Here is an 18,936-nt window from a genome sequence, read left to right as displayed (position 1 = left end):
CAAGCCTACATTTGAACGCCAAGAACCCCTAGGGCGTCGTTACTAGTCGTGCCCACAGCGCCAAGGACAACTATAGGTGTCATGACGTACGCTGTTAAAATAACCTTCACACTTTGAAGTAAGTAAGGTTTACATTAGATCGCTTGCGCCCAGGAGATTGGCGTTTGAGTGATGTTTGTGTTTATGACAAAGCATTCAATAGGGTAAGGGAGTAATTGCACTAAGATCCCTATTCCCTATGGGTCAAAGTGGTATCCGCAAGGGCCCCCGAAAATCCTGAAATTATAAAATAAGATAATGTCACCTTACTTTCCAATCATAGTTTTGCCACCAAATTGTATTGCACCGGACCAAGGTCAGGGTGACATTGGACCGCCGGGGTTTGGTTGGTCATTGTGTAGTAATTATCCTTATTGGAGTTTTTGGAACAGCCGGCACAACTGCATTAAGCATTGAAGAGTTAACCGGTAGCAAAAGATTTACCCCATTATTCATAAAACTTTACGGGCCTGATTTATTTAAATTATGTTTTGTCCCTTTCTTACTAATACATACGTCAAAATGACAGATAACAAACGATTCATAGCTAATTCAGGCCAATAACGCCATTATTGTATAACTTTGTATAAGATGTATCAAGTCTAAAACAATAAAAATAGAGTTGTGCCCGCTCGGTCTTTAAAAAGAGCGCTCCGATCTCGATCAATCGGTCAAAGGAACTAGTTCGCTCTTTTAGTTCATTTAGTTCAGGAGCAAATATCAATCAAATAAACAGAGCGAGAGCGTGAGCTAGCGACTTTCTTGACCTTGACTCATTCCGATCATTCGCTCCCGACCGATTTGTTACTAGGTACAGGGCGGCTACCGGGAAAATCGAAATTCGTCAGTTGCGGGCATTTTTCTCTGTCACTCTAATTACGTCTTAGTGAGAGTAAAAGAGAAAGATCCCCGCAATTTGCGAATTTCGGTTTTCGCGGTAGGCCCCCTGACGTACCGACTACTGAACTAAAGGACCGAGACCGATTAAGAGCGCTTAAGATGAACTAGTTCCTTTCGGTCCGTGGTGGGATTTCATTCCTTTTAGTTCTTCGGTCCTGACCGACTCAAGCCTAAATAAAAATTCGTGTTTTGAATTTGACAGCTGGTGTAGATGACGCTGTACGGATTACACTTGTACACTTTGGATAACTGGTTGTTGAATGTTTGTCAATCCTATGACACTAAACCTTCTGATTTAATTACACCTATATATCATATTACTATTGTCTATTTGTCATTTTCAAAACAACTTACTCTCAAAATGCCTAAATGTAAAACGAGGAACAAGGCGCGAAGGCGTGAACAATCTGCGAAATCGACGCCACACTCGCGTTCGCGGCTTCGCGCACGAGTGTGGAAGGCCCTTTACGGCACCTATATAATATTTTGGTTAAAATAAAACACAGTTCGTAAACAAAATAATATACTTAATCAACTGTACATATTACGTGTTTTATGGTCTAAAATTTACAACAGTAATAACACTTAATAACGTGTAACTTTCGATTGTTTACAGACACATTTAACCTTTTGAACGCCACGCCTATTGCACGCGGCGCGTAATCGTGAACCTTGTCGGTACGCATGAAGGTTGATATTGGGCTGTAGCCGCGCGCGCAACGCGCGCGTCATGACGTTTTTGACGGTCAAAAGGTTAAATCTTCTTGGTTAGTCGGTCAAATAACGATTTGTAATAACAACTGAGCTTAAGGGTCCCCAGCAAGCTCGGTTCTCCATACAAACGTAGTTACGCTCTCAATTTAAAACGACTAGTTAGATTGCTCTGAAACTTTGTACTTACAATAGGATAAAAGGTTATGTAGCCTCAGATGCCATAGTTAAAAAAATACAGCAAATTTAAGATTTTCATACAAAACTTGTTTTTGCTCTATTTCGTTTCTTTTATAAGGTAGAGCAATATAAACTAATTTCAGCTCTAGATATACCTCATGCCATTATATGTGCAAAGTTTCATTATAATCCAACACGTGGTTTTAAAATGAGAATGAATCTCCGTTTGTATGGGAAGGTGAAATTCAGCCGAGCTTGCTGGGGACTCTGGGTAAAATTTACACATTTTAGAATTTTTATTTCGTAGTCTAAAACCTGACATTTACATAATATACATTGCATGGTACAACACATACCTAAATAATACTAATTTATACTACTCAAGTATTAATCATGAGTGCACCAGGCACATACATTCTTAATTACAATTAAATCATAAAAGGCTAAACGCGCATGATGGCGCTGCCATCGTTAAAAAACAATATATCATTAGATACGCCAAATCCAAAGAAACAAACCTTGATCAGTATAATAATAATATGTACAAAACAGGATATTTCTTCATTCAGGGAACCTTATTTGCAATAAGTCGCTGTACAATCCTTATTACATTCCAATAAGGTCTTTAAAGGAAACCACGAGTTCCATAAAAAAATCGTATGAACTCGTCATCAAAACCATATTCAAAGGAATACTTTTGTCTATGATTGGAACACATCTGATGCTAACGGTATCGTATTGTCAATGATTTGTCTATACTTCTTCGTGTCTGTAGCTCATTTGATTTCTCTGAAAAAAAAAACAATGAAAAATAATCTTATGTCGTAGACGACACGTGTAACAATTAAGAGGAAAGAATAGCTTTTCGAATCTAACGGAATAACGGTCATTTTCATAAGAAATTCCATTAAAGGAGAAAACGTTTTTCACTAACTAAATCTTAACGAATCACTTTGATATTGATGTCGATCGCTTCGGCATAATATATTTTAGGTTCCGGCTTTAAAAAAAAATTTTTTGTTTTGCTAATTATGAAAAAAAAAAGTATAACCTATAAACCTAATTTTTGATTATATATTATGAATGGGAAATATTTAAAAGTGGAAATCGATTTCTCTTTTTGTATGGACCAGAAGTATATAATCTTTGTCCAGAGGGCGCTGTTATTCTCATGTATAGGGTGACAATAGGGTTGTTTCCAATTTTTTGAAACGCTTGTAATACGTTCTATATTAACTAAAAGTTGTCCTAAAATTCAATTTTTATACTAAAAACGGCTTTAAATATGTTAAATTAACAAAATATATTTTGACAGATGCTTTCGCGCCCAAAACGCTCTTTGAAAATTGTGTGACGTCACAGTTTACGATTTGACACATAACTACATACACACGTAGAAGATACGAACTGTCAACTGACAGTTGTCATTTGTTCTTTATCGCCTAACTGTCAACAGTGTCAATCCGAGAGTTGTGACGTCATCAGAATCTTCAATGACGTTTCTAGTTTGGTCACGTGACGTGTGCCAAAAGATATTTTAAATTCAATATTTACAAAAATATGGTCATTACAGGTTCCCTAAAAGTAGTTTAACATGTTCTAGATTTGTAGATGGAAACAACCCTATTCAGTTTAGTATGAAAAATTTTGTTCCAACGAAATTCCGCAATATGGCACGTGATCATATATTACTGGTCAGACTAGTTTACAACGGGGCTACAGAATAAATAATAGTACTACTGTACAGAAATAACACTTCCTACAAAGCCGAACTTTGACAGCGATTCAGGGACGAAGCATGCTGTCCCTTTCTAATGGCACTATCCCTTTCGTGTATTGAGGGTTGTCAAAATTCAAGTTATTAAATTATCTGTGGTTGTACACGCAAAGGGACGGCAAGTTGTGCCAACCCTAATATAATAATTGCTCGGAGCAATGCTGAGCCCAACCACAGCCGAACGAAGCCGAGAATGCCCGAAGGCTAGAGTGTCACCCCACTGACGACGCAAAGCGCGTAGCGAATGGTTAAAAGTGGAATCATGAGCGTTGCGACGGCTTCAAGTGCCGAGTGATACACAAACATTTTCACAAAGGTCCGTTTTTGGTCACTTTATCCCAAGAATTAGTGCAAGCAGTCGTATTCACGAAAACGACATGTTATTAATGCCTACTGCACGGAACGGATACGAAAGTTTACTTACTCCGTTGGCTCAGCGACTCAAAATGAGCAGAGATGTGACTTATTTGAAATACTTGTATTTAAAATGGAAATACAAAATGCAAAATACCTATTTTGTATTTTGTATTTAAATACCTTTTAAAGAAAACTATTTTGTATTTTATTTCAAATAGTTTTTGGGACCTATTTTCTATTTTCAAAATACAAAATACTTTTTATTAGGTGAAGTAAGTAGGAGTTACAATCTCTTCTGACGTTACAATCCTTGCAACTCTCTCATTCTTTTATGGCGACCGGTCAGGCCTAGTGGGTAGTGGTGACCCTGCCTATGAAGCCGATGGTCGCGGGTTCAAATCCTGGTAAGGGCGTTTATTTGTGTGATGAACACAGATATTTGTTCCTGAGTCATGGGTGTTTTCTGTTTTTTTTTCGAAGCTGTTTCTATCGTTTTAATATCGACCTTATTTATTATGTATTTAAGTATTTATAAATATTTATCATTGTCTAGTACCCACAACACAAGCCTTAATGAGCTTATTACTGTGGGACTTAGTCAATTTGTATAATAATGTCCTATAATATTTATTTATTTATTTATTATTTTAACATGGAACTGGTGAATCTGTTTAGTAACGCCGCAAATGACCACAAGCGTAACGAGAGATTAAAAATCTGGAATCATAAGCGTTGCAAGGGTTTCAAGGCACGAGAGGTAAACAAACTTTTCTGCCCTGGTGAAACACAAACGAGACGTTTTCACCAACCAACGGGAGGTATATACTAGCTGTAAAACATTACAAATCTAAATTGATGCTTTTAATAATTGACCGTTAAAACCATCCATCACTTAAAAGTCCATTCAAACAGTAAACATGAGGAGACACAAAATTTGCACTCTAGAGGACTGATATACACACTATTTTTAAAGAATAAAGAAAGCCTTTCCTACTTGTAAATTCCGAGCAATACTAACTTTTTAATTCAGACTAGGTATTCGCTATTTAGGAGTACCTTTTATCGCAAAGTATTTGTATTTTAAAAAAGCATTTTGAAAATACCTATTTTGCATTTAGTATTTTAAATACAAATTTGAAAACTATTTTGTATTTTGCATTTGAAATAGTATACCAAGGAAGTATTTGTATTTTTTATTTAAATACTTTTTATAAACTATTATTCACATCTCTGAAAATGAGACTAAAGTTTAGTAATATATTAATACGTTTTACCATACCTCCCTTACAACTTATTTTTTATTTCTTAATAAAATGTACGGAATCAATTGGTAATGGTGGTTTGGGGTTTTTAGAAGTAAAAAAAAAAACTTAATTTTTTTAAACTTGGGTCTACTTTTTTATCATTTCCGTATATATTTTTGTGTTCGATATAAATAATAAATAAATAAATATTATAGGACATTATTTACACAAATTGACTAAGTCCCACAGTAAGCTCAATATGGCTTGTGTCGAGGGTACTAAGACAACGTTATATATAATATATAAATATTAAATATTTATAAATACTTAAATACATAGAAAACACCCATGACTCAGGAACAAATATCCATGCTCATCACACGAATAAATGCCCTTACCAGGATTTGAACCCGGGACCATCGGTCATAAATTGCTCAGTTTTTATCTATTTAAGAGTCCGGTAACGATTTTAGAGTAAAAATGTAAAATTGAAAGATTTAGTCGTTGAAATGGTACACCTTTTGTTACGTAATATCTGTCGTTGAAATTGTACACCTTTTGTTACGTAATATCTAAATAACAAGTATTGGTTTCTATTAGCACGTTTTTTCATCTTGCCTTTTAATAATGAGGTCGAAAGCGTGCGTCCCCGGTAATGTGACGAGAAGAGACAAAAGTTGATTGATTGTTTAAGTATCAAAATTACGTTGAAATTAAGTCGATTTTCAGAGAAATTGTCACTTGTTTTGAAGTAATTTCTAGAGAAAATTGATTTCGTCTAACTTTCATTTACACTACTTCAAATTTATAATAACAAAAATGTAGTTAACTAAAGTTGAAGTACAGGATATGTGTAATACAAAATTACCATTTTTAGCAGTCCAAACTTTACGAAATTTACAAATAAGATCGATAAAATCAGTGCCTTACGTGCGTTTACCTACACGTTCATTAGAATAAAAATCATTACTAATTAAGTGAGTCTGTTTTCAAAGAAATGATTTACTAAAATCAAAAATAACAAGACGTCCTAATAGAAACCAGTACTTGTTATTTCTAATAGTTAACAAAAGGTGTATAATTTCATCGACTAAATCTACCAATTTGTCATTTTTGCGACTTAAAATCGTTACCGGGCTCTTAAATAAATAAAAAATGAGCAATTCATGACCGATGGTCCCGGGTTCAAATCCTGGTAAGGGCATTTATTCGTGTGAGGAGCATGGATATTTTGTTCCTGAGTCATGGGTGTTTTCTATGTATTTAAGTATTTATAAATATTTATATAACGGCCTCTTAACTAGATTTGCTATAATATTTAACATGTGTCAACAATCTCTATGATCGGGTTTTATCTATAAGTATCCGTTCATAATAATACCTGTTTTGTTTCTCCCACAGCCGCGAGTAGAGGGAACCACTCTTGGCTATGAGGTCATCGTGTTTCCCTCTGTCCGTGACGGCGCCGTTCTCCAGCACGAGGATCTCGTCGGCGTCGGCGACGGTGGACAGGCGGTGCGCGATGCAGATGGACGTGCGGCCCACCGTGGCCGCTTTGAGGGCTTGCAGGATTGCCTAAGGGTAATAGTATTTTACAGTACATATGGTGGTACTTAACCGCACTAGTGCGAAAATTTACATATTACGTTACTGTGTCGAACATTTAAAGTGACATATGTACTGTAAAACGTTGTACGATACATGTGCGAATAGGTAATTCGCAACTCGTGTCGATTTAAAACACTCCCTTCGGTCGTATTTTAATTTATCGCCACTCATTACGAATTTCCTATTTTTCGCACTTGTATCGTAATGTACTATTATACAATCGTGATATAATAGAGCTTTTCAGTCGACCGTGTTTAGGAAACGAAGCTTGCTGAGTTGCCTAAGTCAGGTACTAAATTGAAAAGATTGATTGTATCACTATTGAAACCGATACTTTTTCTACGAGTCATCGAAAATAATATTTTTTTATTATAAAATCGTAAATTGGTAAGTATCTTAGTAGACAAAAATATAGTACAAAAGACATGAACGCACAAGTCCCGCCCTGCACCCCGAACCCCTTCAGTCTTTTCTATGGGAGCGCGGCGGCAAGAGATTGTTTTTTTTTATGGATCGTTTTACGTATCGAAACGAATCTTAAAGTTGAGTTGGGAGCCCATACATGAAAAATACGCAATTATAGTTTGGTATACAAAACCTTAATTCAACCATTACAGTCGACGAGTAGAAAAATATTTTTATGAAACTGTCTTAAAAACTATAGGAAAAAGGAATTTTGCATACATAATACACTATTTAGGCTGATATTCAGCTTATTATAACAAATTTTATTGTGATATTGAATGTGTAACTCACATGTTCAGTAAGCGAGTCAAGACTGGACGTGGCCTCGTCGAACACTATTATAGGCGAGTCCTTGAGTATGGCTCGGGCAATGGAGACTTGCTGTTTTTCTACTTCCAATAGCTTTAACTCACTTTCCCAGTGTTTTAGCTTATTATAACTAACTTTAGAGTGATATTGAGTGTGTAACTCACATGTTCAGTAAGCGAGTCAAGACTGGACGTGGCCTCGTCGAACACTATTATAGGCGAGTCCTTGAGTATGGCTCGGGCGATGGCGACTTACTGTTTTTCTACTTCCGATAGCTTTAACTCACTTTCCTTGTGTTTTAGCTTATTATAACTAACTTTAGTGCGATATTGAGTGTGTAACTCACATGTTCAGTAAGCGAGTCAAGACTGGACGTGGCCTCGTCGAACACTATTATAGGCGAGTCCTTGAGTATGGGTCGGGCAATGGCGACTTACTGTTTTTCTACTTCCAATAGCTTTAACTCACTTGCCCAGTATTTTAGCTTATTATAACTAACTTTAGAGTGATATTGAGTGTGTAACTCACATGTTCAGTAAGCGAGTCGAGACTGGATGTGGCCTCGTCGAACACTATTATAGGCGAGTCCTTGAGTATGGCTCGGGCAATGGAGACTTGCTGTTTTTCTACTTCCAATAGCTTTAACTCACTTGCCCAGTGGTTTAGCTTATTATAATTAACTTTAGAGTGATATTGAGTGTGTAACTCACATGTTCAGTAAGCGAGTCGAGACTAGATGTGGCCTCGTCGAACACTATTATAGGCGAGTCCTTGGGCGATGGCGACTCGCTGTTTTTCTACTCCCGATAGCTTTAACTCACTTTCACAGTGTTTTAGCTTATCATAACTAACTTTAATGCGATATTGAGTGTGTAACACACATATTCAGTAAGCGAGTGGAGACTGGACGTGGCCTCGTCGAACACTACAATAGACGAGTCCTTGAGTATGGCTCGGGCAATGTAGACTTTCTGTTTTTCTACTTCCAATAGCTTTAACTCACTTTCCCAGTGTTTTAGCTTATTATAACTAACTTTAGTGCGATATTGAGTGTGTAACTCACATGTTCAGTAAGCGAGTCAAGACTGGACGTGGCCTCGTCGAACACTATTATAGGCGAGTCCTTGAGTATGGGTCGGGCAATGGCGACTTACTGTTTTTCTACTTCCAATAGCTTTAACTCACTTGCCCAGTATTTTAGCTTATTATAACTAACTTTAGAGTGATATTGAGTGTGTAACTCACATGTTCAGTAAGCGAGTCGAGACTGGATGTGGCCTCGTCGAACACTATTATAGGCGAGTCCTTGAGTATGGCTCGGGCAATGGAGACTTGCTGTTTTTCTACTTCCAATAGCTTTAACTCACTTGCCCAGTGGTTTAGCTTATTATAACTAACTTTAGAGTGATATTGAGTGTGTAACTCACATGTTCAGTAAGCGAGTCAAGACTGGACGTGGCCTCGTCGAACACTATTATAGGCGAGTCCTTGAGTATGGGTCGGGCAATGGCGACTTACTGTTTTTCTACTTCCAATAGCTTTAACTCACTTGCCCAGTATTTTAGCTTATTATAACTAACTTTAGAGTGATATTGAGTGTGTAACTCACATGTTCAGTAAGCGAGTCGAGACTGGATGTGGCCTCGTCGAACACTATTATAGGCGAGTCCTTGAGTATGGCTCGGGCAATGGAGACTTGCTGTTTTTCTACTTCCAATAGCTTTAACTCACTTGCCCAGTGGTTTAGCTTATTATAACTAACTTTAGAGTGATATTGAGTGTGTAACTCACATGTTCAGTAAGCGAGTCAAGACTGGACGTGGCCTCGTCGAACACTATTATAGGCGAGTCTTTGAGTATGGCTCGGGCAATGGCGACTTACTGTTTTTCTACTTCCAATAGCTTTAACTCACTTGCCCAGTATTTTAGCTTATTATAACTAACTTTAGAGTGATATTGAGTGTGTAACTCACATGTTCAGTAAGCGAGTCGAGACTGGATGTGGCCTCGTCGAACACTATTATAGGCGAGTCCTTGAGTATGGCTCGGGCAATGGAGACTTGCTGTTTTTCTACTTCCAATAGCTTTAACTCACTTGCCCAGTATTTTAGCTTATTATAACTAACTTTAGAGTGATATTGAGTGTGTAACTCACATGTTCAGTAAGCGAGTCAAGACTGGACGTGGCCTCGTCGAACACTATTATAGGCGAGTCCTTGAGTATGGGTCGGGCAATGGCGACTTACTGTTTTTCTACTTCCAATAGCTTTAACTCACTTGCCCAGTATTTTAGCTTATTATAACTAACTTTAGAGTGATATTGAGTGTGTAACTCACATGTTCAGTAAGCGAGTCAAGACTGGACGTGGCCTCGTCGAACACTATTATAGGCGAGTCCTTGAGTATGGCTCGGGCAATGGCGACTTACTGTTTTTCTACTTCCAATAGCTTTAACTCACTTGCCCAGTATTTTAGCTTATTATAACTAACTTTAGAGTGATATTGAGTGTGTAACTCACATGTTCAGTAAGCGAGTCAAGACTGGACGTGGCCTCGTCGAACACTATTATAGGCGAGTCCTTGAGTATGGCTCGGGCAATGGAGACTTGCTGTTTTTCTACTTCCAATAGCTTTAACTCACTTGCCCAGTGGTTTAGCTTATTATAACTAACTTTAGAGTGATATTGAGTGTGTAACTCACATGTTCAGTAAGCGAGTCAAGACTGGACGTGGCCTCGTCGAACACTATTATAGGCGAGTCCTTGAGTATGGGTCGGGCAATGGCGACTTACTGTTTTTCTACTTCCAATAGCTTTAACTCACTTGCCCAGTATTTTAGCTTATTATAACTAACTTTAGAGTGATATTGAGTGTGTAACTCACATGTTCAGTAAGCGAGTCGAGACTGGATGTGGCCTCGTCGAACACTATTATAGGCGAGTCCTTGAGTATGGCTCGGGCAATGGAGACTTGCTGTTTTTCTACTTCCAATAGCTTTAACTCACTTGCCCAGTATTTTAGCTTATTATAACTAACTTTAGAGTGATATTGAGTGTGTAACTCACATGTTCAGTAAGCGAGTCAAGACTGGACGTGGCCTCGTCGAACACTATTATAGGCGAGTCCTTGAGTATGGGTCGGGCAATGGCGACTTACTGTTTTTCTACTTCCAATAGCTTTAACTCACTTGCCCAGTATTTTAGCTTATTATAACTAACTTTAGAGTGATATTGAGTGTGTAACTCACATGTTCAGTAAGCGAGTCGAGACTGGATGTGGCCTCGTCGAACACTATTATAGGCGAGTCCTTGAGTATGGCTCGGGCAATGGAGACTTGCTGTTTTTCTACTTCCAATAGCTTTAACTCACTTGCCCAGTATTTTAGCTTATTATAACTAACTTTAGAGTGATATTGAGTGTGTAACTCACATGTTCAGTAAGCGAGTCAAGACTGGACGTGGCCTCGTCGAACACTATTATAGGCGAGTCCTTGAGTATGGGCTCGGGCAATGGCGACTTACTGTTTTTCTACTTCCAATAGCTTTAACTCACTTGCCCAGTATTTTAGCTTATTATAACTAACTTTAGAGTGATATTGAGTGTGTAACTCACATGTTCAGTAAGCGAGTCAAGACTGGACGTGGCCTCGTCGAACACTATTATAGGCGAGTCCTTGAGTATGGCTCGGGCAATGGCGACTTACTGTTTTTCTACTTCCAATAGCTTTAACTCACTTGCCCAGTATTTTAGCTTATTATAACTAACTTTAGAGTGATATTGAGTGTGTAACTCACATGTTCAGTAAGCGAGTCAAGACTGGACGTGGCCTCGTCGAACACTATTATAGGCGAGTCCTTGAGTATGGCTCGGGCAATGGCGACTTACTGTTTTTCTACTTCCAATAGCTTTAACTCACTTGCCCAGTATTTTAGCTTATTATAACTAACTTTAGAGTGATATTGAGTGTGTAACTCACATGTTCAGTAAGCGAGTCAAGACTGGACGTGGCCTCGTCGAACACTATTATAGGCGAGTCCTTGAGTATGGCTCGGGCAATGGCGACTTACTGTTTTTCTACTTCCAATAGCTTTAACTCACTTGCCCAGTATTTTAGCTTATTATAACTAACTTTAGAGTGATATTGAGTGTGTAACTCACATGTTCAGTAAGCGAGTCAAGACTGGACGTGGCCTCGTCGAACACTATTATAGGCGAGTCCTTGAGTATGGCTCGGGCAATGGCGACTTACTGTTTTTCTACTTCCAATAGCTTTAACTCACTTGCCCAGTATTTTAGCTTATTATAACTAACTTTAGAGTGATATTGAGTGTGTAACTCACATGTTCAGTAAGCGAGTCAAGACTGGACGTGGCCTCGTCGAACACTATTATAGGCGAGTCCTTGAGTATGGCTCGGGCAATGGCGACTTACTGTTTTTCTACTTCCAATAGCTTTAACTCACTTGCCCAGTATTTTAGCTTATTATAACTAACTTTAGAGTGATATTGAGTGTGTAACTCACATGTTCAGTAAGCGAGTCAAGACTGGACGTGGCCTCGTCGAACACTATTATAGGCGAGTCCTTGAGTATGGCTCGGGCAATGGCGACTTACTGTTTTTCTACTTCCAATAGCTTTAACTCACTTGCCCAGTATTTTAGCTTATTATAACTAACTTTAGAGTGATATTGAGTGTGTAACTCACATGTTCAGTAAGCGAGTCAAGACTGGACGTGGCCTCGTCGAACACTATTATAGGCGAGTCCTTGAGTATGGCTCGGGCGATGGCGACTCGCTGTTTCTCTCCTCCCGATAACTTCAGTCCGCGCTCGCCCACTTGTGTATCGTAGCCCTGCAATTATAAACTTTATTACAAGGGAAAAATGTCCAAAATAAAAGCGAAGTAGAATGGTTCGAGGATATTTTTTTTTTTTTTATATCTTCTCTTTTAATGAAGTCTTGACTCGCTTAATGAAGCAGTCGCTATCGTAAATTTCAAATGCCAACCCGTGGTAGCCGTGCAGGTCGTTGAACTTGCAGTAAGTTCAGTAATTAAGCATATTTATTAGGTAATTATTTATTTATTATTATTACGATATATTTACACAGCATTACAGTTCGCACCAAAGCGCTGGCAAATGTATACATGCAAAATAGTACATAATTATTGAATTACAATTAAGTCATGCAAATATTATAAATTAAAAATATGTCAAGTGGTTTAAAATATGCAATTATACAATTTCATGTCAAACAATACAATAAACAATAGAAAACAAATCATTCATCCATCATCTCACAGTATTTCAAACATTCACGACATACATTTACCCATCTGCTAGCAAACACATCGCAGTCAGGGGCTGATGACAAGAACGCGTTAATTGTCCTGAGGGCTCGAAGAATTGGAGAGTTTCTGCACGAAACTGTACGCGCAAGAGGAACGGCTAAAAGACTAGAGCACCGCGGCCTGAGCTGGTTCTTTGGCACGAACGGTACCGAAAGTCTTACAAGTCTTGACACCAAGTCGGGACAGTCACTTTTTCCCCTCAATATGCTACACATATGTGTCAAAAACTTGTAATTACGCCTTACTTCCAGAGAGTTGAAGCCAAGTGATCAAAGCAAGAACTTAGTTAACATATGCATTTTCATAGAATACACTTACCTTGGGCCACGTTTTAACGGACTCGTGCAGCTCGGCCATCTGGCTCGCCTTGTACACCTCCTCTACGGGCCGCGAGAGGTCGCCGTAGTGTAAGTTATGCAAAATCGTGTCGTGGAATAACACACAGTCCTGTAATAACCAGACTATTTAGCAAAAAACGTTCAAATTACCCCCGGAGTTACACACAATGTTTTTCATCACATTTGCGAAAAAAAAACTAAATTTTAAGCGAAATAATTCTTAAATACGACGACTTGACGACCGGTTTGGCCTAGTGGGTAGTGACCCTGCCTACGAAGCTGATGGCCCCGGGTTCAAATCCTGGTAAGGGCATTTATTCGTGTGATGAGCATGGATATTTGTTCCTGAGTCATGGGTGTTTTCTATGTATTTAAGTATTTATAAATATTTATATGTTATATATATCGTTGTCTAAGTACCCTAAACACAAGCCTTATTGAGCTTACTGTGGGACTAAGTCAATTTGTGTAATAATGTCATATAATATTTATTTATTTATTTATCTCGGGTCTTTATCACCCTCGTATCCAAAATTTCACTTACACCCCTCGTTGCACAATGTACTATTATAGACAGAAGTGAATATTACCTGAGGCACGATGGCGACGGCCCTCCGCAGGCTGTGCAGGTCGACGTCCCGGATGTTCTGTCCGGCCACGAGGATCTCGCCCGACTGCGGCTCGAAGAACCGGAACAACAGGCGGACCATCGTTGACTTACTGCAACACGTTTACTGTTAAACTCTGTACCTTTAGGTATTTAAATAAAAGTAAACAAACAATTTGTACATTTTTAACCGACTTCAAAATTTCAAAAGGAGGAGGTTATCAATTTGGTGTGTATATATTTTTTAATGTTAGTTACTTCATAACTCCGTCATTTCAGAACCGATTTTCAAAATTATTTAGAACCTATATATATAAAGATTGGTCCCGTTTTTGTCAAAACTCAGTTCTGATGATGGGATCCATGAGCAATCGAGGGAACTCTTCAAATGTGAAGAGTATACATATAGTGATTTTTGTATTTTCATCATCAAATCAAGCATTTATTTATTTGGTACTTCTCAACTCTTTTAAGCAAACTTATAGCCATTTTTAATATTATTTCATGCATGGTGTGAAATAACAGATCAGTAACAGATCCAGGCGGTTTTGTATTTGGTTGGTTAACCCGATAATTTTTAAGAAAAAGAAAATTAATTATTTCACAATTAATTATTTCACAATTAATTTTAAATATAGTCGAATACTCTATTGCGGGTATTTTACCAGTCTTTTTAATTTCATTGTATAAAATCCAAAATCAACAATAATCTTTCTTTCACCGGTCTCCCTTGGTTTTCTTTTTCTTAAAAATTATCGGGTTAACCAACCAAATATAAAACCGCCTGGATCTGTTACTGAACGACCTGACTTTAACCTACATTATTTGATCATGTAATGTTTTCATCTACCCTCAACTGGCTTAAGAAGCCATTTGAAGGTAGATTCTGTTTACTTTTATTTAAATACCTAAAGACACAGAGTATAGATATACTTGTAATATAAAAAGCGTTAGTAGCCTTGCGGTAAGAACGTGCATCTTTTGATCCGGAGGTCACGGGTTTCAACCCCGGCTCGTACCAATGAGTTTTTCGGAACTTATGTACGAAATATCATTTGATATTTATCAGTCACTTTTTACTGCAACCCATTTACTGTCAGATATTATGCTTGTAATTTAAAAAGCTTTGGTAGCCTAGCGGTGAGAACGTGCATCTTTTGATCCGGAGGTCGCAGGTTTAAACCCCGGCTCGTACCAATGAGTTTTTCGGAACTTATGTACGAAATATCATTTGATATATATCAGTCGCTAGTTGGTGAAGGAAAACATCGTGAGGAAACCGGACTAATCCCAATAAGTAATAGTTTACCCTCTGGGTTGGAAGGTCAGGTGGCAGTCGCATTCGTAAAAATTATTGCCTACGCCAATTTTTGGGATTAGTTGCCAAGCGGCTTATTGCATGAGCCGTGGCAATAAGCCGGAAAAAACGCTAGGAAGATGTGCTTGTAATCACCAGACATCCGATTCTATGACATTTAAATTGGAAATCTCATGTGAAAAAAAAAAGAATTTCCAGTCAGTGCTATGCCTTATCCACATTATCAAATACATGTTCAGAAGATAAAGTTAAAAACGCTTATTATGGAAATGTATATCCTTTATTAATCTTTTCACCGCCACGTCAATGAAGTAATAGTAGTTTATGTGACTGCTACATAATAAAAGGCATTAAAACACACGAGTGTGGGTTTAAGAAACGAACGAAGTGAGTTTCTTAAAAGGATCACACGAGTGTTTTAATGCTTAATTATGTACAGTTATATACACTATTTTATCTACTTATATTATATATTATAAACTTTCTATGATATATTCACTAACCTAAATTACAGTCAACGTTGGGGCATCGTTGCTCTCTTGGCGGAACTCGCAGATAATGTGGTGGCGTCACCGAAATATTTTACTCGCTCATTTTACACGAAACTCTATAGTTACTTCAAAAACAACAAAACAAATTCATTTTATACTTAAAACTAAACTACACGTCAAATCTAACTACTACTAAATCGTTAAACTGTACGTCAAATGGAGGTAAACCAAAACTTTTTTCATGCATGTCACACATTCGTAGTTTTTTTAAATTCAGATATAAACTAGAGGTGGGGGCCTATTTCCGTATCATTCGATACAGCGTGATATGTAAAAATTGTATGCCCTCGACATTTCATTTCGAACAAATAGGCATCTCGTCTGATATTAGAATAGTGTCAAATCCAATTGCTTTTTTTTCAGAGATGTTCCAAATTTGACTGTCATAACCAAATCAATTTTCATGTAGTTATGAAGCAATTACAACATTATCACAGATAAGAAATTTGTTGTAACAAAACAGTTTATCGTAATGTTGGCCATTATTTACGGATTTTGAAGGCATCATAGAGGGTTTATGATATGTGTGTAGATAAAAAAGTTTTATCAAAGCCACGTCAAAAATTGCACGTATACAAATCTGAGCAGAACCACGACTTGATATGAAGTCACGTAATGTGACTTTATATCAAGTCAATGGCGGCGAAAAGGTTAAGCTATGGTTTAATTTACTGGGCAATTCAGTTTATCTAGAAACAACCTTTATTCTGCAAAAGAAATGCATCCGAATTATATACCGCCTCTATCCTTAAGACACGTTTTTAAAGAAAACGAATACTCTGCTTTTTAATACGATTGCGAGGAAACTATACAGAAACATCAAATATTCAATGTTATTTTAACGTATTTATTTTAAACTAAAGAAATGAGTCCTCGGACCGGCCACCAGCTGCAGCATTGGCAGAATTGAAAGGGGCAGGGATTGTACTATATGCACTAGAGCGCAAAAATCAACTTCATACTGCTTACACGCGACTTAAACACCAACTTCACGAATGACAAGTAATACATATTAGTAGTAGTAGTACAGTACTATAGAGGACGGGAAACGAAGGGTTATAGACGGCCAGGCCAAGTAGATATAGACGGCCGAGCGTAGCGAATGAAAAAAAAACAATGGCAGAATTTTGCTTATAGGTTTTTTTATGGTTGAATGCCAAGACGTGCCTGACGTTTAAAAAAAAAGAAGGTGTCCTTACAGGCCTAGGTGTGTAAGGCTGTATGAAATTCCTTTACATATCATCTTCACTCATCGCACCGGATACGTAGTATTTCCGGACCTATTTTGAAGTAAGTCATGTCAACATTTCATTACAAGTTTGAGAAAAAAATAATTACGACTTACCCACTGCCCGAGCCTCCGACGATACCGATCTTCTTGCCGGCGGGGATGGTGAAGCTCAAATTGTTGAAAATCGGCTTCCCATTTATGTACTTGAAACTGACGTCTCTAAACTCAATGGTGGCTGTCTTCTGGTCCACTTTGAGGGGTACTGCTGTGGTTTTCTCCTAAATTCAACATAGTTTAATATTAATCATACAGAAATACATCACCTGTGAAAATTTTAACTGTCTAGCTATAATGGTTCATGAGATACAGTCTGGTGGCAGACGGACGGACGGATGGACGGACAGCGGAGTTTTAGTAATAGAGTCCCGTTCTGCCCTTTGGATACGGTTGTTCGGTCTGCGATTGTTCCTATTGAAACAAATATTCCTCTAGAACTATTTATTGAAGTCTGTCAAATATACATTTGAAAATACAGCAGTTATATATAAAAAGTATGTACCTGATGGCCAGTTTCAACACTCCCCCTACATCAGGGCAGGCTTACTTATCATGCCCAACAAGGTGCGTGCTCTGAGGAAGCTTTCCTTGGGCAAAGCTTTTGTCAAAGTATCCGCTACTTGCTCCTTGGATGGCACGTAGAGGACATCTACCATCTTTTCGTGGTGCAGTTCTTGCACGAACTTATACCGTGTATCTATATGCTTAGTCTTGAAATGGAACACAGGGTTTTTGACTAGCTTGATTGCACTTTGGTTGTCCACAAACAATGTAGGTATAACGTCGAATCCTCGCACTTCTTTATAGAGACGATTGAGCCAAATTACCGTCTGGGCTGCTAGGCTGGCTGCAACAAATTCTGCCTCGGTCGTTGAAAGGCTCACACATCTTTGCGTTTTTGAAGACCACGACACTGCTCCCCCTGCGGCCAGACATACATAGCCAGAAGTCGACCTTCTCGTAGCCTTGTCTCCGGCGTAGTCCGCATCGCTATACGCTACGAAAGAATTTCCTTCCGCTGACGAATACTTGTACAATATACCAAGGCATTGGGTTCCCTTCAAGTATCTCAAGACTCGTTTAGCGATCGCATAGTGGCACGTATCGGGTTTTTCAACATGTTTCGATAATACATTTACAGCAAAGGAAATATCCGGTCTACTCACAACCGATAAATATAATAATTTTCCAACCAATTCTCTGTAATGAAAATTATTGACATTCGTGTCACTGTCGAGTTTGAAATTTTCTGTCATCTGACTTTTGTCTATCGGAATAACAACAGAGTTTGCAGCACACATGTCATAATGTTTTAAAATAGTTTTTATGTAGGCTTCCTGGTTGATAAATATTGACCCGTCATTTAGGCGATTTATTTCTAGCCCAAGATAGCAGCCAACTTCAGAAGTTCGAACTTGAAATTCTGCCGTCAGGGCACTCAGGAACTCTTCCATACATGTTTTGTTTGGGGATAGGACTAATCCATCATCCACGTAGATCATGACGATGAGTTGCCGATCTTGGCTTATAAACAAGCACGGATCAGAGTCACTTTGCTGAAGCTTATATTTAAACAGGAACGAACAAAACTTCTTGTTTCAGCACCGTGGTGCTTGTTTCAAGCCGTATAGGCTTTTGAGAAGCTTGCAGACGCGGCCTGATCCGTCGTCAAATCCCACAGGTTGCTCCATATATATAACCTCGTCGATGTCGCCGTACAGAAAGGCAGTCTTGACATCGAATTGGGTAATGTGCATTTTTCTAAGAACTGCTTCGCTAAGCATAGTCCGAATCGTATCCCAGCGAACAACAGGGCTAAAAGTTTCGTGATAATCGATCCCGTGCTCTTGGCTGAATCCTCTGATGACTAGTCGAGCTTTAAAACGTTCAATAGA

At 38.2% G+C, this 18,936-nt stretch overlaps 1 protein-coding gene across 1 annotated transcript in view; it reads right to left on the bottom strand.

The window, feature by feature from the left end:
• Window positions 1-1,449: 1,449 nt before the first annotated feature.
• Window positions 1,450-18,936, bottom strand: part of LOC133520198 (iron-sulfur clusters transporter ABCB7, mitochondrial) — a 37,697-nt gene continuing 20,210 nt past the window's right edge. Inside the window, exons 10-15 of the mRNA XM_061854571.1 lie at window positions 17,099-17,262; window positions 13,868-13,997; window positions 13,258-13,386; window positions 12,295-12,441; window positions 6,590-6,783; window positions 1,450-2,619 (exon numbers count right to left, since the gene is read on the bottom strand). Of these exons, the coding sequence (XP_061710555.1) occupies window positions 2,607-2,619; window positions 6,590-6,783; window positions 12,295-12,441; window positions 13,258-13,386; window positions 13,868-13,997; window positions 17,099-17,262 (777 nt within the window). The 3' untranslated portion in view covers window positions 1,450-2,606. The remainder of the gene's footprint in view (window positions 2,620-6,589; window positions 6,784-12,294; window positions 12,442-13,257; window positions 13,387-13,867; window positions 13,998-17,098; window positions 17,263-18,936) is intronic.

Source organism: Cydia pomonella, chromosome 7 (genome assembly GCF_033807575.1).
Source record: "Cydia pomonella isolate Wapato2018A chromosome 7, ilCydPomo1, whole genome shotgun sequence".
In the NCBI taxonomy this organism is placed as follows: domain Eukaryota; kingdom Metazoa; phylum Arthropoda; class Insecta; order Lepidoptera; family Tortricidae; genus Cydia; species Cydia pomonella.
The sequence above is the reverse complement of the archived record's forward strand: the minus strand, read 5'-3'. Positions and strand labels throughout refer to the sequence as shown.